Source organism: Dermacentor albipictus, unplaced genomic scaffold, assembly GCF_038994185.2.
Source record: "Dermacentor albipictus isolate Rhodes 1998 colony unplaced genomic scaffold, USDA_Dalb.pri_finalv2 scaffold_133, whole genome shotgun sequence".
NCBI lineage: Eukaryota > Metazoa > Arthropoda > Arachnida > Ixodida > Ixodidae > Dermacentor > Dermacentor albipictus.
In genome coordinates this window covers 117,041-135,120 of record NW_027225687.1, presented here as the reverse complement: position 1 = coordinate 135,120, position 18,080 = coordinate 117,041, and the positions used below count along the sequence as shown (strand labels likewise).

General features: G+C 43.1%; 1 protein-coding gene across 7 annotated transcripts in view; it reads right to left on the bottom strand.

Annotated features, from left to right (window-relative positions):
- Window positions 1-612: 612 nt before the first annotated feature.
- Window positions 613-18,080, bottom strand: part of LOC139053473 (kinesin-like protein KIF20A) — a 73,226-nt gene continuing 55,758 nt past the window's right edge. For 6 of the 7 annotated variants that reach the window (XM_070530450.1, XM_070530449.1, XM_070530451.1 and 3 more), the window contains exons 12-13: window positions 6,966-7,081; window positions 613-1,384 (exon numbers count right to left, since the gene is read on the bottom strand). In XM_070530450.1, the coding sequence (XP_070386551.1) occupies window positions 1,261-1,384; window positions 6,966-7,081 (240 nt within the window). In that variant the 3' untranslated portion in view covers window positions 613-1,260. The remainder of the gene's footprint in view (window positions 1,385-6,965; window positions 7,082-18,080) is intronic. The other variant, XM_070530455.1, reaches the window with a different exon arrangement.

Genomic DNA, 18,080 nt, shown 5'->3' with positions numbered 1-18,080 from the left:
TATATTTCACGGCGACCTGTTTAAGATTATGCGCCACTTTATGAGAATACGATATTACCACTGGCTTAGCTTTCTTTTCAAATGCTTGACCTTCACTGCTTATTTTTCTTTTTTCACCTTTTGCAATAACCCTTGCGAAACTGCTCTTAAAACTAAACAAGGAAAGCCAGCCTTCCTTAACTTCAATATCTGTTCATCAAAGCTTGCTTGTGCCTTACGACAGCACGATTTTTCAAGGGCAGATTCAAAGCACATAGTGGTAATCTCACGTTTTACAGTCTTGGAGTGTGTAGACTCTCACGACAACAATTCCTTGAGGGCATGAGGTTGGTACATCCAGGAGGAACCTTTGTCAGTAAGGGCTATGTCAAGATCTTAAAACTGCAAGCTGTTATCCTTGGCTAGTTCAAAAGTAAAATCTAAGCCTTTGCCTTGCTGTTTAAAACCGGACAAAATGCCCTGCACAGTATGCGAGTAAGTCATGGGAGATTGTTCCGTCAATAAAAAAAAATCAACATACCCAAAAACCTTGAGCGCCTTGCCTCCGTCAAACACCTTGGATAGCACTGTATGTCCACAAGGAAAATATTGCAAAGTACGGGAGCCACGCAAGAGCCAATACGAATTCTTTTATTTTGCACACAAAACTGGCCTCAGGTTTAGTGTCAGGTTTAAATGTGTCCGGTTTAAAAAAATAAGCGATTCTTGCAAAAGTTGCCCTCTATGTTGTTCTTCATAGAAGCATGTTTCTCAGAACAACAATCCACAGGCATGCATTTTCTTGCAATTACAGTCATTGAGGAGGTCGACAGATATCTGTGGCTACTAACTGCGTGTAACGAGCAATGAAGGAACACATGGCTAAAAAAATGCATTGAAATGTTAAATAAAAATATGGCATGTTAAAGCAATTACATGGACTATATACAATGAACACAATGCAAGAACATAATATGGCAAACAGCGAAAAAATTAGAAAAGATTTAAGGGGCAGCACCCGTGTCATCTGTCCCCTTAATAGTGTCCACTTTTCACGCTGTTTGCTACAGGTTAAACCAACAAGCCCGGCTAACATTTTACAATGCAAGGGCTGACCCAACTGGTTGGTGCCCCAGTTTCAGCTCAGACTCTTCCCTGCTGGTGTGGGATGACTCTGCCCTGCTGGTGCATGCATTATACTGTGTGAACTATATTAACATGCATGTCAATCACTAAAATTTATTTAAAATGCTTTTAGAAGCAGCTGTTTCTTCTTTCGACTCATTGCTTAGGCTGCCTCCGTGCATTTGTCCTCCGTGTAGCAGATGGCTGCTGTTCATCGCACTCCACAAGGTCGGCATCCGTGGAGAGTAGCTGGCGTCGACTGCGTGTGCGTGTGGCCACACTGCACATACCAAGCAGTTTCTTGTTGCTTATTCACAAAAAGAGTAACAATGAAGAGTCGTAACGCTATCCAAAGCATTAGGGTCTCCAAATACACAATTTTGCTTCATACAACAAATGGCGAGTTGGTAAATAAATTGTCTGCATAGTGCTCAGTCAAGCACTGCCCAAATTAACAGTGCAGACCGAGTGCATATACAGTAGCTATTAAAAGCTGGCAAGTGGTCTAGCTGATGTGCACTCACCAAATGCACTATGCAAAATATAGTGGAAAAAATAGAAAGAACTGACAAGGATAACCAGCGACTTACATATGGCTACTCCAAAATTCCGTACACATCTGGCATAAAAAAAGTACAAGTTCTTAGATTTTCACTTTCAGCCCACACATGCGTTAGTGTAGATGGCTCATTTCTGTTTTGGTTTCGCACAGTCACCGAGATCATCACAGGTAGCCCACCAATAAATTTATTGCCGTTTACTTCTATTCCTTTTTTACCATGTTCACTCTGGCAGCAAATTTTTGGAGTCTCAATTCCGTTGCGTGATGACTCACTAAAGGGTCACTTGTTATATCTCTGGTGCGTTGTGACCCACTGGCGAGAAACCAGGAAAATAACCTTTTAATAAAATTTCCACTTTTGAAACAAGGGTGGACAAGCAACAGTGGCAATGCTCAATGAAGTGCCCACTCCATGCCAACATTTGCACTGAAGAAGTAGCAATAAATATACATCTAAGCAGTCAGTGTCGATTTGCATGAATGGCGCAACTACCATAATTACCCCATTTTCCCCCCAACTAGATTCTCTAACCTATCATGCCGTCATGAGTCACAGGCAAAGCATGCGCGAACATGTGAAGAAGACAACGATGCACATAAAGGCAGATGTGCTCTGGAGACTGCTTTGAGGACCACAGACCAGAGAGGGGATGTTCGAGTTGGCTGGCGATAGCTCCAGCTCCTGAGCCCCGACTACATCGCCGTGGCTGTGCTCCATGGCCCCAGTCCAACCCCATGCAGCCGTAACTGGCCCCTACCCAGTGCCACAGAGGCAATCACGTGGCCATATCAGCAGCCCAACGCCTGACTGGCCCGCACTACGTCCTGTGCCACGCTGGTCTTGGCAGAGGACAACAACCCCGTCACCCGTAACAAAGGTCGACACCTACACCGCGTCGGAACCACGCAGGCCGACGAATTACGCAATGCCACACCAACATCTGCCACTATTGATGATGTTCAGAACATGCAATTCTTATGGACGAGGTGTCACTTCGCCAGTCAAAGTAGAAACAATATACAGCTATCGTTTTTTTATGTACGTACATACAGTCAAATCTCGATATAATGACTCACGTGGGAGTGCCGAAAATCATTCGTTATTTTGAAATATCATTGTAATGAAAAACTTGCAGTTATAAGCAAGTGGACAAACCTAGCAATAAAAATGATGTGCCCGACTGTCCCAACGTGGGAGCGACCCGCAGCGCGCTGAGTCGCGTACCTCAGTACCTTTATTAAAGTTTTGCATCCATCCATCCATCCAACCTTGAGAGTAGATGCGAGATAAGCATATTCTCAAAATAAAAATGTCCCGGACCCAGACGAATTCTCCCTCAACTGTGAAGCTTTTCTTTCGAGGAACCCGCATAGGTTTCTTTTGTAGCACTTAGCTACGTTTGGGTGGATGTCTCACTTTCCCTTTATTAATTACTTCTCTCTACCTTGGGGGTTTCCACAGAAATAATACATACAAAATGTTTCACTCCCTTCAAAGCTGCTTTATTTGAAGAAATCAGTGATTCTCTTCTGGTGTGTGCAGCATGCACGACCAATTAGGAATGCGTCTACATCTTCCACTTTACACAATACCTCATCGGGTACATTATTGCACTTTGCGATGAAAGTGCAGACTTTGTTCATGTGCACTAAAACATCAATGTTCGATGCAATCTCACCTTCTGTGTTTAGTGACCCACAGTCGTCTTCCTTCGGGTCGTCATCATCACTGGAGACGTCGTGAATGCAGTTAACTATCCCTTGGGTTGTCAGGTTTGCCGCTGTTAGTGCTGCACTGTCCCTCTCCACGTAGTCATTGAAGGAAGAGAAGGCAGGTAGCAGTTCTACAACCTCAGACTACAGGTCTCCTGTGTTGTTGTCGGTCCCCTCCAGGTCACTTTCAAGCTGCACAGTCACTTTGACAAGCCTTGCTTTTCGCCAGCAGTTGCTAATGATGGATGCCTTCAAGTTCCACCAAGCTACTGTGAGCATTTTCGCAGCCTGACGAATACTGATTGCAGTTGGCTGCTTTAGGTGGAGGTTGATAATCACCGCTGCAAAAGGCACTTACGAAATTCGGCTTTCACACTCTTTATAATACCCTGGTCTAGGGGTTGCAGCAAGAACGTGTTGTTTGGTAGCAGAAACTCCAAGCGAACGTGTGTCAAGCGAACATTCACAATGTGAGCAGAGCAGTTGTCGACCAGTAGAATTCTTCGGTCATACCTCCTCATTTGGTCGTCGCATTTGATGAGCCACTCGGAAAAGAATTTTCTGGTCATCCAGGCTCGTTTATTGGCATGATAGTCATATGGTAAGAACACATTTTTCGGGCAGCGAGGCTTTGCGTACTTGCCGATGACGAGTGGTTTAATTTTCTTCATGCCAGTTGCATTACAGCAGAGCAGGACTGTTACGCAAAGATGTGAATTTTTTCCCTCATTTGCACTGCTTCCCTTTGAAGTGCATCATCCCGTCTGGCAGGAGCTGATAAAAACATGTGGTCTCATCCGGGTTGAAAACATTGTTTTCAGAGTACGATCCAGCTACCTCTAGGAAACGATTATTGCGCCAGGAATCTGCACCTTCTTTGTCAGCAGCCTTTTTCTCCCCTGAGACTAGCTACCAAGTTATTCTGTTCCTCTGGTGGAAACGAAAAAGCCAACCAGCACTGGCGTCGAACCCGGTTATTTCAAGTGCATCGGCAAATTCACAGGCTTTTTTTTGACGCATTGGGCCAGATACGGGAACGCTTTGCAGTCTGGCATCTTTGAACCATGTGAGAACAGCTTGGTTCACATTTTGAAAGTTTCCCAGTTGCAGCCGTTTCCTTGTAGGAGCGAGTTGCGATTCCCGGTGAAGCTTGACAATCTTGTCTCGGGCTTTCAAAACGGTCCAAAAGTAAATGGAGCAATGCCACGCTTTCTGCACACAATGCTTTGTTTTTTCCCTGCGTCGATTTCCTGCAATATGTCCAATTTGTCCTGCAGCGAAAACTGCGTTTGCTTGTTCTTGGCACCGTCGCTAGCTGTATTCATCGTTGTATCTTGCCATACATCGCCAAACCTTTGTCGTGAAGTTCTCGGTGAAGTTTGTGGTGAAGCAGTTGGCACTCGACATGGCGATGGTAGCTACTGCACTCTCGGTTTCTGTTTCACGCAAGAGTTGCGGCGCTGTTATTTTTAGCCGAATTCATAATACTGATGTTCCTCGGTTAAAAGGGGAAAATAAACTATATGCGTTATTCTGAAATATGCGCTGTATTGAAATTCGTAGTTCTGAAATATTTATACATTGAAAATACAGGCAATCTGGTAGAGATTCTTAAAATAATCATAAATTTGAGAAATTTGTTAATGTGGGGTTCGTAGTAACGAGATTTGATCGTAGATAGTTTTCTGAATGCCTCAGATTCGGGTTTATTGATTAAAAAAAATAAAAGTGCTTAAACTTTTCGGGGTTTATTTTGCGCGAGCCTAATTTGCTGGTCATCTGTGTTTTGGGCTTAAATTGTTCCTTGAGATAAATGTTCTTTAGTGCATTTGCACTGTGTCTCTATCAATTTTTAGAATGCTGAAATTCGTGACACATGCAAGTGCTGCTAAGTGGGCAAAGTGTTTTAAGTTAGTTGACCACCACAGTGGCTATGGAATTTTGCAGCTGAGCACAACGTAGTAAGTGCTATTTACAGTTGTGAACATGCAAGCTAAATATTACTGCACTGCATGCCGCAGGGAATTTGCAATCTCATGTCAAACACAGCGAAAAATCACTTGCTCTGGCTTCCAAAATATCGCTATGCCGCGTCATTGCAAGCAGCTGGATACGCCAACCCAATTCGCCGATTTCATAATTGTGAGGCCATTCTCAGTAATATATAACTGTTAATATTTAGTTAAATAAATTGAACATATATACGTACCTGCCAGCCTTGGGACTTCAAAATTTGGGGGGGTGGGAGTAAACTGACTTGACTAAAGCCGTCATTATGCAATGCATATTAGACCTCTCTGGCTCTTCCACACTCCTCAATGCATGTCTCAATCTGCAGCGAACTGAGTTAGGCCAACACTGGCTACTCACAAATGGCTGGGATATTATAATGACTTCAGGTAGCTACCTGGTTCAATGGCAATTATGATGAGCATGAAAAAAAATTGGTCGGGCAAAGACTAGCCTGCATTGTGGCTTAATTAGCAACAAGTGAAATAAGCCACTGCACACCGTCAATTTATTAGGAGTCGTGTTGCATGATGCATTCTTTTCCTTGGTTGCGGCGGGGCTGGAGTTTATTGGAAGATTTATGGCCTTGGCAGTGCCCAAACAACTGGGAGTCTCCCAGGCTAACTGGGAGAGTTGGCAGGTATGTATATATGTATGCGATCTCAAAATGACAAAAAAAAATCGCTTGATCTTTGTACTTCCGGTCCACACATGGCAACTGCACCTGCTGCGTTTAGCCTACGATATATCAGCTGCATGCTGCATAGCTTTGTCTAGCGCGGCTGCCATGGGGTGCCACGACAAGCGCTTTTGTTGTTAAGACAATGTTATGGCGGGGCTTTATCGCCTCTGCTTCTCCCCTGTGTAGCTTCCAGAGTGCTAGTGGAGACAAAAAAATGTTTGCGAAAAAATTTTTAAAAACCCAGGGGAGCTCATACTTCAATGTGTTGTTATCACTGGCTTTACTCAACAATCAAATATAACAAAAACAGACGTTTCGCCACCTATGTAGGTGGCATCGTCAGTACGCAAATGGCTACAAATGAGAAAATACATCCTATTTATGTATGATACTGCCATAAACATCCGGCAAGGGGCCACAGTTAAAATTGCATGCAGATTGAATAGTGGCCCCCTGCTGGATGTTTACGGCAGTATCATACATAAATAGGATGTATTTTCTAATTTGTTGCCATTTGTGTACTGACGATGCCACTTGCATAGGTGGCGGTACATCTATGTTTTTGTTCTATTTTATTGTTGAGTAAAGCCAGTGATAACATGTTGAAAAAAAGCTGCTTGCGGCACGAGATTTGCGAGACGATGGCCTTGAATAGCGAGGCCATTCTACGATTAGAAAAGTGTCTCGGGGCCTCTTTAATGGACAGGACAGCCTATAACAAGGCTAAGATGATAATGGATGCGAACACCTCAGGCTGCTTTATCTGTAATGTATTCAGACCAAGTTTACAATTTATGGTAAAGAAAAAAAAATATATGTGAAACACCCTTAAAAAGAAGGGGGGGGGGGGTCTTTAGCAAAATAAAAAGTCAAGTGAAGTGCACCATTCGTCACCTGCTACTCGGGCCACGGGAAAGCATGCCAGCTACAAAGTTGCCAACACGTTTCAGCCGCGATGATTCTGCATTGTCATCAGCCAGGACAGCACCGTCCTTTGAGTCCTTCTCCTCCTGAGTCAGCAAGAAGCGAATGCACATGCGCATAGTCACTAAACATGTGGTCACCAAAAAGTTTGAAGATAGGCATCCCAGTGTGCTATGATGTGCGTTTGGGATGTGCGTAGCACATCCCAAACACTGGGATGTGTCCCAGTGTTCGCTATGTATGTAGTAGTCACATAATGGTTTTTGTTTTTGAGGGCAATGACTTAAATGAAGCCAATTTCTGAAGTAGCTCTGTGCTTTCCATGTATTCTGCATGTGAAATGCAACCGACTCGGCAGCAACAAAGCAATGCAACCGTCTAAAAGTTGTTCTCGCCGTTCGGCAGGAATTGCTCCCGCCTTATATTGGTGTAAGGAACGAGTCGTCGCTATCACAAACTCCCAAAGGCCGACTGCCTGCTGAAATCAACTTGACGGCCATGTTACACTATGTTATCTTGTTTGTAGTGTGGTAGCTACGTATGTATTCTGCCTTGTATCGTCCTCCAAGCGGCAGTAGCATTACAGCATTTTTTTCAATTTGTTTATACCTTCTTATTTTATATAATTTTACATAACAGAAAACAAGCTTTCGTTAGTCTTAGGTGGCAATATAAACATTGATTTTTTTTTTTCATCATCATCTGAACAATGTGAAATGCAGAGTGTACTGAAATGCAATAGTTTTCATAACTTCATATGAGAGCCTACATGACCACTTACATAGATGTCGCACTTCATGTTTTTATTACTAACGTATGTTAAAAATTTTTATCATATGCATGCCAATATCATGTTGAGATCAATGGCACAGAGAAAAGCTTGTGATAATTTCATTGCCACTATTAAACCAATATACGAGGAATCCTTCCGATACACATACTTTAAAAGCCCAAAAAGGCATGCAAACTATCAATAAACAAAGTGTTTGCAACTCGTACAGAGAAAGGACTTCATAAGTGTTTCCTTCAAAGCAAAAATTTACACGATCTTGTTCTATTTAAGGCATACTTCAGTAAGCTTATGTTGCATCTGAGATGAGTAAAGAACAATTACATGCACGGGTTGTTTACAGCAATATCTTAAAAAGAAGCAATTTAACATGGAATACATAAAGATGAAAGGCTGACATGAGTACATAAAGATGAAAGGCTTTCTGGTATAAGACTTGCAAATTGTTTCAATAATCACTTTGCATCCTTGGTACAGAGTACACACGATCCTGCTTGTCTGAACCAACTAAGTCCTCAAAACACTCAAACTGCATTTTCTGTTCCCTACAAATTCCAATGAAATTCAAATACTTTTTCTTGCTATATGAAACAGCAGGTCACGAGAAGCACGCGATTGTACGCGATAGATTGTATATTTAGCTCTTGTTTCAAGGATGGTATTTTCCCCAAGCGCATCCAAAATGCTAGTGACAGTAATTCACAAAAGTGGAGATAGAAATGATTTATTGAATCATTGCACATATTGATACTTCTGATATTCTCAATGTGATTGGAAAAGGTAATACATCTGTGAATGTCCATCTTTTGTGAGAAGCATAAGCAGCCAGCATGGTTTTTGTAAATCACACTTCACCAAAACAGTGCTTATCCTAAATTTATTTGAACAAAAAGAATTTGCATTTTGTATTTATGTGGACTTTTCTAAAGCATTCAACAGGATTAATCACTATATATTACTTGCCAAGCTTTGTGTACATGGTTTCTGGGGTGCATTTATTAGCCTCATAAGGTCCTATTCAAGATTTCGTCATCGACAGGTAGTAGTCGAACAATTATTGGTTACTAAAGCTATTCCTGCAGGTGTTCCTCAGGGTAGCAAATTAGGACCACTGCTTTTTCATTTATACATTAACAAGAATGTCAACATTAGTGGTAAACCCACCTTTGTTGGTATATGCAGATGACACTAGCCTATTTTTAGAGGAACATGCGTGTTGGAGATTCGAACCCAAATTGATCCTTGCCTACAGTTCTTACACCATTGGTCCCTCTAATTCCCTCCAAATTAACACTGACAAAACGAAAGCTTAGTTTTTTTTTTTTTTAGATCCGGAATCTCGTGCTACTGTTCTTAAAGTAGGATCTGCCTTTATAGAAACTGTACCTCGTGTTAAGCACTTGGATGTTCTCTTTGAGGGACACCTACAGTGGAATGATCATGTTGGTTCTGTTGCAGTAAAAATTTCAAGAATAGGGATTCTTTTCAAAGTGCAGAAATTTATTTCCTTAGTGTATCAAAAAACTATTATTCATTGTTTAAATCTTATGAACTATTGTTTCTAGGGTGGGGCACAACTTTTTTTCCAACCCCAGAAAGCTATGTACTATCCAAGAACATGCTGCACACAATATTGTCCTCCGAACCTATTTTTGAGGCGTTTAAAATAATACCCATAACAGAATAGTGTCATAATGTGTTACTTAAGAGATACAAATTTAGCTTTAAAAAGAATTCCTTTCTTGTTGCGCTAGCCAAGATAAAACATAAAACTATGTGACATGATATGATAGATATACACAAAACTATATGTATATATATATATATGTATGTGTGTGTGTGTGTATGTGTGTGTGTGTGATTCCTGAGCAGCTGGAGATTGGTTTATACAAAAATATGTACAAATCATGGTCGATAAATGCTTTTTATCGATTACCCTTTCTATTGAATTCATACAATTATTCTGTCTGTTAGGAGACCGATTTCTGTTTCTTTTGTCTGTATTCAACCTTAGAAAGCAAGTTGTAGAATGCTTTAATTTTAAAAGCCTGTAGGAGGCTTTTTGTCTACGTCCCCTTCATTATCTGAATGATGTAAGTAAATATTCCTGTCTGTGGTTTTTCTTCCTGTACCTGAAATACCAGTACTGTCAAGCATCCCGGGTAAAGGGTCCATATTAAACAGCAAAATTCAAAGAATAATTTGCAATTTGTAGTATGCTCTGCTGGTGTATGCTCTTATGATGCCTGAACGCCAAACTATTAAAAAATTTTGGATGGCGTAAGACGTTGCATTTCAGATATGTAAATATAAAGCAGGCTTCATGCAAAATTTCATTTTGAATAGAAGTGGATGCACTACACAAAGTTAAAAAAAAATAGATGTTTTGGTTCTGAAACTAGGAAAGAAAGAAAAGCACACGCTACCACTACTGCTTACCAGAAAAAATTTAAAACCCAGAATGTTGACAAGTGCTACTCCTTCCCATGACCTAAAAGCTTTGGCGACACCCGCAGAGTACTGAAAATCTCAGAAGCCATGGTCCGAGATTTGCACTATATCCGCTAGTCACAATGTGTACACTTTGTCTGCTTAGGTTTCACTGGAGGAAGGCATTCCAGGGCAGTATTCTCACTAATTTTGGGGGATGTGATCGCTTTTGCATGACTCGGCACCAAACATGCTGGCGTCTGTAAGCGACAGTGTTCTTGGCACAGTGCCAAGATAGCATGATTGCCACTGTGCAAGAAGCATATTGCCTAGAGATGCCAACGCTTCCAATACAGAGTCACACAAAGTCTCACGAAAGTGGTAGTATTGCTGACCGACGTGCACTGCATATATAGCATTTGTTGCATGAAGTGGTACTTAAAGTGGCAGTGTTGCCATCGCATACTTCTTCAAAAGGAATAGAAAGGATTATTTGCACTACTCTAAAAAAGTTTTACACACAAGCGCAATTTGTCTAATGCCCAATTCGGCTTTTGCACAGAAAAGTCAACAGAAACAGCTCTGGTAATGCTAACGGAATGCATACATATAAAAAAAATTCTAAAAAAAACAAATAACGCTAGGCCTCCTGTAAACTTGAACAAAGCATTTGACTGCCCTAGTCACAATATCCTTGCAATGAAACTTCATGTATAGCATTCGCGGAAAATCTCGAGCTGATAATGTCCCATGTTCAAGCTCACTGCCAATGTTTAGGTGGCTATAAAGTTCTGTCACAAGAGGTGTGCCCCAAGGGAGCAGTCTTGGCCCTCTCTTAGTCAATGCTTATGTTAACAGCCTTGAACGTGTTGACAGGGCAGTAAGGTTTATTATGTATGCTGGCAGAAGTACTATTCTTTTTGGTCATGACGTGAAAGCATTAACACAATTTAATGATGTTCTATCACAGCTTTTGCCTAGATCCCAATTTAACGAAAAAGATTAGCTCAGCAAAAACAAAACAATTTTTCATGCAAATAATAAGCCATGTAATATGAAAACCACCTATTATAGCTTTAGCAAAGTCACTGGCCTTGTTGGTGGTTTGCATCGCTGACAGTCTCGGCAAGTCTTGTAGCGAGCGATGTCAGTGGTTAGGTGCAACAAGTAATACTTCTGTACTTCTATGTGCACTAGTTGAGGTGTTTGTAATCGTGACTGAAGTTCGTCAGCAGCACCTTCGCTTTCCCTCCATGCAATCGAGTTATTCCCCTTGTGATGGAAGTGTTACGGTCAAGCAGCAGATGTTCGTTGCCCTTGACAACGCCTATGTCTGGAAGCTATGTAGGGCAGAAGCCTCGCTGAAAAGTTCAGCATCTCGGCGGCCACAGTAGACTATGCTATGCAGTGCGCTACTGTTATCTTGGAGGCCACACACAGCAGATGCAGCTACATGCAATTGTCGCTGAGAAGCCTATTCAGTGTTATTGCTTGGTCCATGAACAGCATTGTCGACTTTGATTTTTAAAGGGACCCTGAACCACCCTTCCGGCTTGGTGAAGTAACATAGTCCACGGGTAGCATACATTGTTGTGAACATCTCGGCCAAAGTTCTACTGTCGTACGCGGTCCGTGGAGCTCGCAAGCGGAGCGCAAAGTTACCTTTCTCTCAAACACTTTCGTTTCAGAAACCCCATGATCCTCGCTCCCTTCCATGTGCTTTATTTCGTCATAAAGCACACTCCAATACGCGGCTGCTATTGGCTGCTGCGCTCGGCTACACCACGCCCGCCGCTAGGTGCGTCCACGAGTCCAGTGGCTAAGCACACTGCGGCTCTCTGAGGACAGCCGCGTTTGGCTTACGTTTCGTGCGGCATAGGCACCAAATCGGTAATTTGAATTGCGCACCTCGGTGACGTCTCCGTCGTAGCCTTCACAGTGCAAGGCATTGGAGAAGAAAGGGGAGCACAGCTGAGGCAGTGTTTGATTGCCGATAACTTCGCTTCAGCTGAACGCATTGAAATACTTTTTGCGGCAAAGTGGTTCTAAAATAGCCTATCTTTACTTCAGATGTCTTTCTCCACTTCGATAAAAAGTGGTTCAGGGCCCCTTTAAGTTTATGACTACGCCATATTGGCCCAAGAAGTCCATGCCGAGGATTACATTCTGTGAACAACACTGCAGGATTACGAAGCTCGGACGGTAAGTATGGTTATCAACAGCGACTCTTGCTGTACAGATTCCACCCAGTCAGCATCAAATTTCAGGGACTTCCCAAGCAGTCATTACTTTCCTCAACTTGGTAGCGAATGGTCCACTGACGACAGTAGCATGTTCCTATGTCGATTAGAGTGGTGTCGTGGCCATCGATAAGCTTGTCGAGGTTGGTGGTTTTCGGTTTAACTTGCAGTCAGGCTGTGGCATTGGATTACAGCTACATTGCATTCTTCAATTACCATTGAATTGTACCAACAGGTCTTTAGGTAGCGTATTCTTGAATTCAAGGCCTAGTCTTGGAATTGGCATGTCGTTGCTACATCGTTGGGATGTTTCTTGCATAGTCTGACTTTTCAATGAAACAACAGCACCTCCATTGGTTACTGCTTTCAGTTTTCCGGTTAAGGGTTGATAGATGGGCATGGGTTAGGCCAGTTTATGGTCAGCGCTGCGTCAAGAGATAGCGACCTTGTGATGGCAAATCTAAAGGTCACCAAGGTTTCCACTGAGTCACTGCCACATAGAGCTGTAACGTGATCTTGTGGCCTGCATTGGATGCGGCACACCGCCGGCAAAGCCTTGTAGTCCCATCTTGTGGTATGGGCATTGGTACATGGTTTATACAGAACATTTGACTCAGTATTCAAGGACAATTCAAGGATGCCAAAGGTCAGAATTCAAGCAGGGCAAACAAACCTTATTTGTACACATACACTGAAAAGTAGTGAAATCGTCTTGGCTGCAATTTCTTGCAGCTGCTAAGTTGGACACGCACTTCAAGCTCTACAGGCCACTTTTCCAAGTAGACTTTCCTACTGTAATGATTGCAACTGCCTTCTGGCATGATTTTAGTAGTGTCTGACTCCAGCCAAAGATACTATGCCAAATGGCAGGCTTACTTTCCTTACTTCCTTATGCCAAATGGCAGGCTTACTACCTTACTTTCTGCCAGGCATTTATAGAGCCCATGGCTCTAAAATAGAGCCATGATGTCTGCGGTGTGATCAAACTAGCTAAACAACAAAACGGTGGCACAGCTTGGTCACTTTAGGTGTCCTTGTTTAGCTCCACGATGGCAACAGTGATTTAAACAAGCCCATCATTGGTGACTGCGGACACATCACATGGCATTCATTTAGCCACACTCTATAAAAATATAAACTGTATCTACTTGATTCTAACGAGCACCGATTTTCCACGACAAAAAATTTAAAAAATGAGAACCTCGATTGTAATGCACACCCATTTTCCATGACCAAAAAAAGAAAAAAAAAAGAGTACAATAGTGCGCACCTCGTGTTTTTACACAGAAATACTATTTTCTCTCATTTGGAAAAAACAGATTTAGTCCCAATACACTAAAAGTTGCGATGAATAAAGCCGCAAATGGAAGCAGCGTACCTTGCCGCCAAGATCAGACGTCGCTATCAGGCAACTCCTTATTGCTATCAACAGACCAAAACATTTTATTCTCGGTGCCATTCATGGCATTTGAAATCCCGCACTATTTAAAGGCCTTGTTGACCATGGGAGACGAGATCATGCACCATGCATCTTTCACCCATCCAGCAAAGTCCTGCAGTGAGGCACGCTTCATTTTATTGGCGAGCATGAATTTATGGCAGCCACTGACAAGCCATTCGGTGTAGAGTGCCCGAATTCTATCATTCACTGGCTTGTTCAAACAAACATCGAGCGGCTGGAGCTGCGATATCATGCTGCCGGGTATCATGATAAGGTCGGTGTTGCATGCAGCCAGCTTTTCCTTGATGCGCTGGTCAAGGTGGCGCCTGAACACTCGAGCACAAGCATCCCACACAGACCCAAATTGCCGCCGGGTCACTGCCGCCGGGTCTCTTCCACCAAACGTTATCAATCCAGTCAGCGACCAAGTCTGCAGTCATCCAACCTTTTTCATTTGCGCACAATCATGCCACTCAGAAACACGATTCCTTTTGGGAGGGTCTTCCGCCTGAAGATAAGATACGGGGCAGCTTGTGCCCATCCTCAGTGCAACAAAGCATTGCGGTGACTAGTTTTTTCGTGGCTGGAAGACAAAACGTGCACTTGCTTCACCCCCTTCATTTCAACGGTTGTGATGGCAGGCATGTCAAAGTAGAGTGACATCTGATCGGCATTTCCAATCTGTCCGAAGTGGTAGCTGTTTCTATGGCGCAACTTCAAAACGTACCGCTGAAAATTGCAATTTCTCTTCATATTCTTCGGGCAATTTTTGGCATACCCCTGTCTGCCTTCGAAGAGAAAAGCCTTTTCTTTTCATAAAATTTGATAGCCAGCACCTGCTCTCTCTGAAGTCACTCCGCATCAGCCCTTTCCGTAGGGCTAAACACCGTCCGTACTTTGAGCAGATCGGTCGTCACAGGCCGCTGTGCCGCTTGCTGCTTTTGCACGTATTCTGCGAGCAGCTCTTCTATTTCAGCGAAGTGGCCCTGCTTTGGTCTACTGAAACTCTTCCTTGTTGCTTTGCTGGCAAATATATTCTACTTCTCTTTGCGCCAGTCCCACACGCAAGTTTCGGGAACTCCGAACGCCCGTGATGCGGCCCGATTTCCGTCCGTCTCCGCGCACATGATAACTTTCCTTTGAACCCTTTGAGGGTCTATGATGTAAATGTACGGCACCGCGAACAAGTCCAAAGTGGTCGATGCCATATATTTACAGCGCTGTCTGTACGTATAAAAAGTACTCAAATTTCCTGACTTATTCTATTCTGTCATGTGCTGCCACTATGAGGGAATACAAGGAATTTTTTTCGCCCGCCTCCCTCTCTCAGTTTTCATTGCATGGTTTATTTTAGCACTAGTTTGCTCCCGCACATCTTGATTGAGGGCGAGGACCAACGGAGTCGCCATTTGTCAGAAGTGCCTCCCTTGCGTAGGATGAGGGATCACACGGCGCACTCCTTGTAGATTTCACTTACGGCGCTCAATAAAAACATAACGCGGCAGCCCTCCTGGACATTTATGTAAGTACTCTCAAAACGACGGAAGTTGTTGACTGTCGATATAATAATCTTGGGCAAACTGAAAGCAGAGTCATTTACAGACACTATCACTTTGCCGAACGCGTACAGTGAACGCCACTGCGCGCGGTCGCCACGATGGAGTCTCCCGAATCGGCTTCTTGCATGAAAGGTAGGCAAATGCTAAGAGTAAACTAAGTGAAATATGTTCTTATAGTGGGCTGTCTGTATAACCAAATGGAGCACAACAGAATGAAGCCTCAATGCAGCGATCGCACGAGTTCGCAGTGACCGAATGCGCGTCTGCACGCATGTCTGCACACAATGTTTTGCTTTCGCTGTGAGTGCGTTTACGTACTGTGCCGTGAGCTTTAGGCCACAGCATATGAGCATTTGACAATACACTAGCGAACCATTGTTGTGTGAACGCTATCAGAACTGTTCAAAAACAATTTCATTATAGAGACTTCAATATCTACGGCGACTGATGTGCCGTCGTGACGATTCAATCTTTTTTTTTTCTAAATTCTTGGACATTTCAATATTTCTGAAGTTACGTCGCACTGTATGTTTATTGGTCTTCTCAGTGTACGATTTCCCTCTGCTTCTTTTTCATATTCCAGTGCATTAATTCATAACATAAACATGACCATATGCCATGCCTTTTCTTTAATGTGCGTCTTACCATTCCCGTTCCGTTCCAGTGAACTTGCCAGTGTCTAATAACAAGTTCATAGACTAAACCGTCATGACAGCCAGGCAGCGGGTGCGGGCGGGTGTCTCAGTGCACATTTTCTGCTATTCACCAAACATCGTAGTCCTGGCACCGTGGCAGAAATTTCGCGTTTGTGCTTGCTGCACACACAAGTTGTAGCCGATAGCTGTCTGCGGGTTCTAAGTTTCGCGCGCCAAGCTTCATGCAGCTCCTTGCCCTGCGGCTATGTGTGAATAAGGCTGACAGCGGGCTCCGTTGCGTACGTCCGGCACTGCAGCACTGAGCAGTAGCCTACCATGCTGCATGCCTCCAAAGGCAGCCACTACCTATTATAGTACTTTCAAATGTTGTCAAGGAGACACCGACGGCGGTAAAGCCTCACTACTTAATCAGAACCGCAGTGCAAATGGGACTTTAAAGTTTCATTTTCAGCTTGCTTCGAAGCTTCTGAAGCAGCCGAAGCAGCCAACGTGACCACTGTGTCCATGTGATCCCTCCAGCCAAGTCACGTCGACAGTGGTGCAGCTTTTCCAGTGGTGGAGCTCGCCCCCAATAGTACCACTTGTGCATTGGCGTGTGGGCGGCCGCGCTGTTTTGGCTTCTTGCGCTTGCAAAACTGATGGCTATCTGGTTACTAATTGCTCAAAGGGTGACCACTTGTTTCTTGCTTGTTTAGTGCTCACTGAGGCGCACGTAGGAAGGATGCCATCAAGCATGCGTTTCCTATGGTTTTCTTTTTTTTTGAGACTCATGAAAACTAATTGCCTTTGGTTGGCGATAAGATGAAGATTAGCGGAAGTTTGTCACACGTTTTGCTTTTTTGACGGACACACAACCACACAGTTTTCTTGAGTGCGTGCACCTACGCAATTCTATTACGCTATGGATTAAGATTACGCTATTAGCGTAAGAGCAGGAACATTTGAGCCTTGCGAAAGATCCTAGTGTGTGCATTTTCGAAGCCTTAAACTATAACAATGCATCAAATTTTTAATTCTTATGAATTTATTTCCTTTTTTATTGTTATTCATGAATGAAGAGTACATATATACCAACGCAAAATATTTTTGTCACACTTTACGGTCACCCTAGAAAAATGAAGGTAAATTTTCTCAAAATAAGTCCCCAAGAAGAATTGGAATCCAATGAAAAAATCAACCCTCAAAGGGTTAAATGCGGCATCACGATGGACTCTGTCTTCCCAGTCGGCGCTTCCATGCTGATTGAATAAACGCAGAAAACAGGAAGACAGGTGGTACATTAGATTACACCAGCGCCTCGTTACACGTGCAACATGGAGGTATGCACATGGAGGAAGCTACGGCAGCTAGGCTAGAAGAGCGCATGAGGTTACCATTTTTCTAATGCCGATGGCGATATGGTAACGTGGATTTAGAGTTGTACTCGATTCTAATGCGCATTGAATTTTTGGACCTGTTTATCGAAAAAAATTGCATGTTCGATTCGAGTAAATACGGTATATACTATAACTAAGGTTGTTTCCTGTTGGGCAGTGTCCATGCTATAGCCTCTATACAGAGTTTGTTACTTATCCAGGTGGTGCAAATGAACAGGTTGCCTATATAAAGGCTTTCTGTTGTTTCAAAAAATAAAGTTGTTCTGTGTTGTCCTGTCCTTTCTTTTCTTGTGCATCTTGCGCAGCGCAGTTATAGTTCAAGTGCAAATCAACCAGTCCAAGAAAATATTATTGCCAAATAATCTGAACCCCTAAAATCTGGATCACCAGAAATGTGCCGTTGCTGCCACCATATCAAAACAGTAGCTGAATCTGTCAGCCTCACATCTGGCATGGGCCCTTTGTTTCAGATATAAGGTCGGAGAAGGTGACTTCAAGACCAAGCATTCTGTAAGGAAACCTCGCCTCATAGTATTTGAATAAATATGTGAACAGATTTGGCCAAAGCAAAATGTCATTAAGATAGCCTTTAA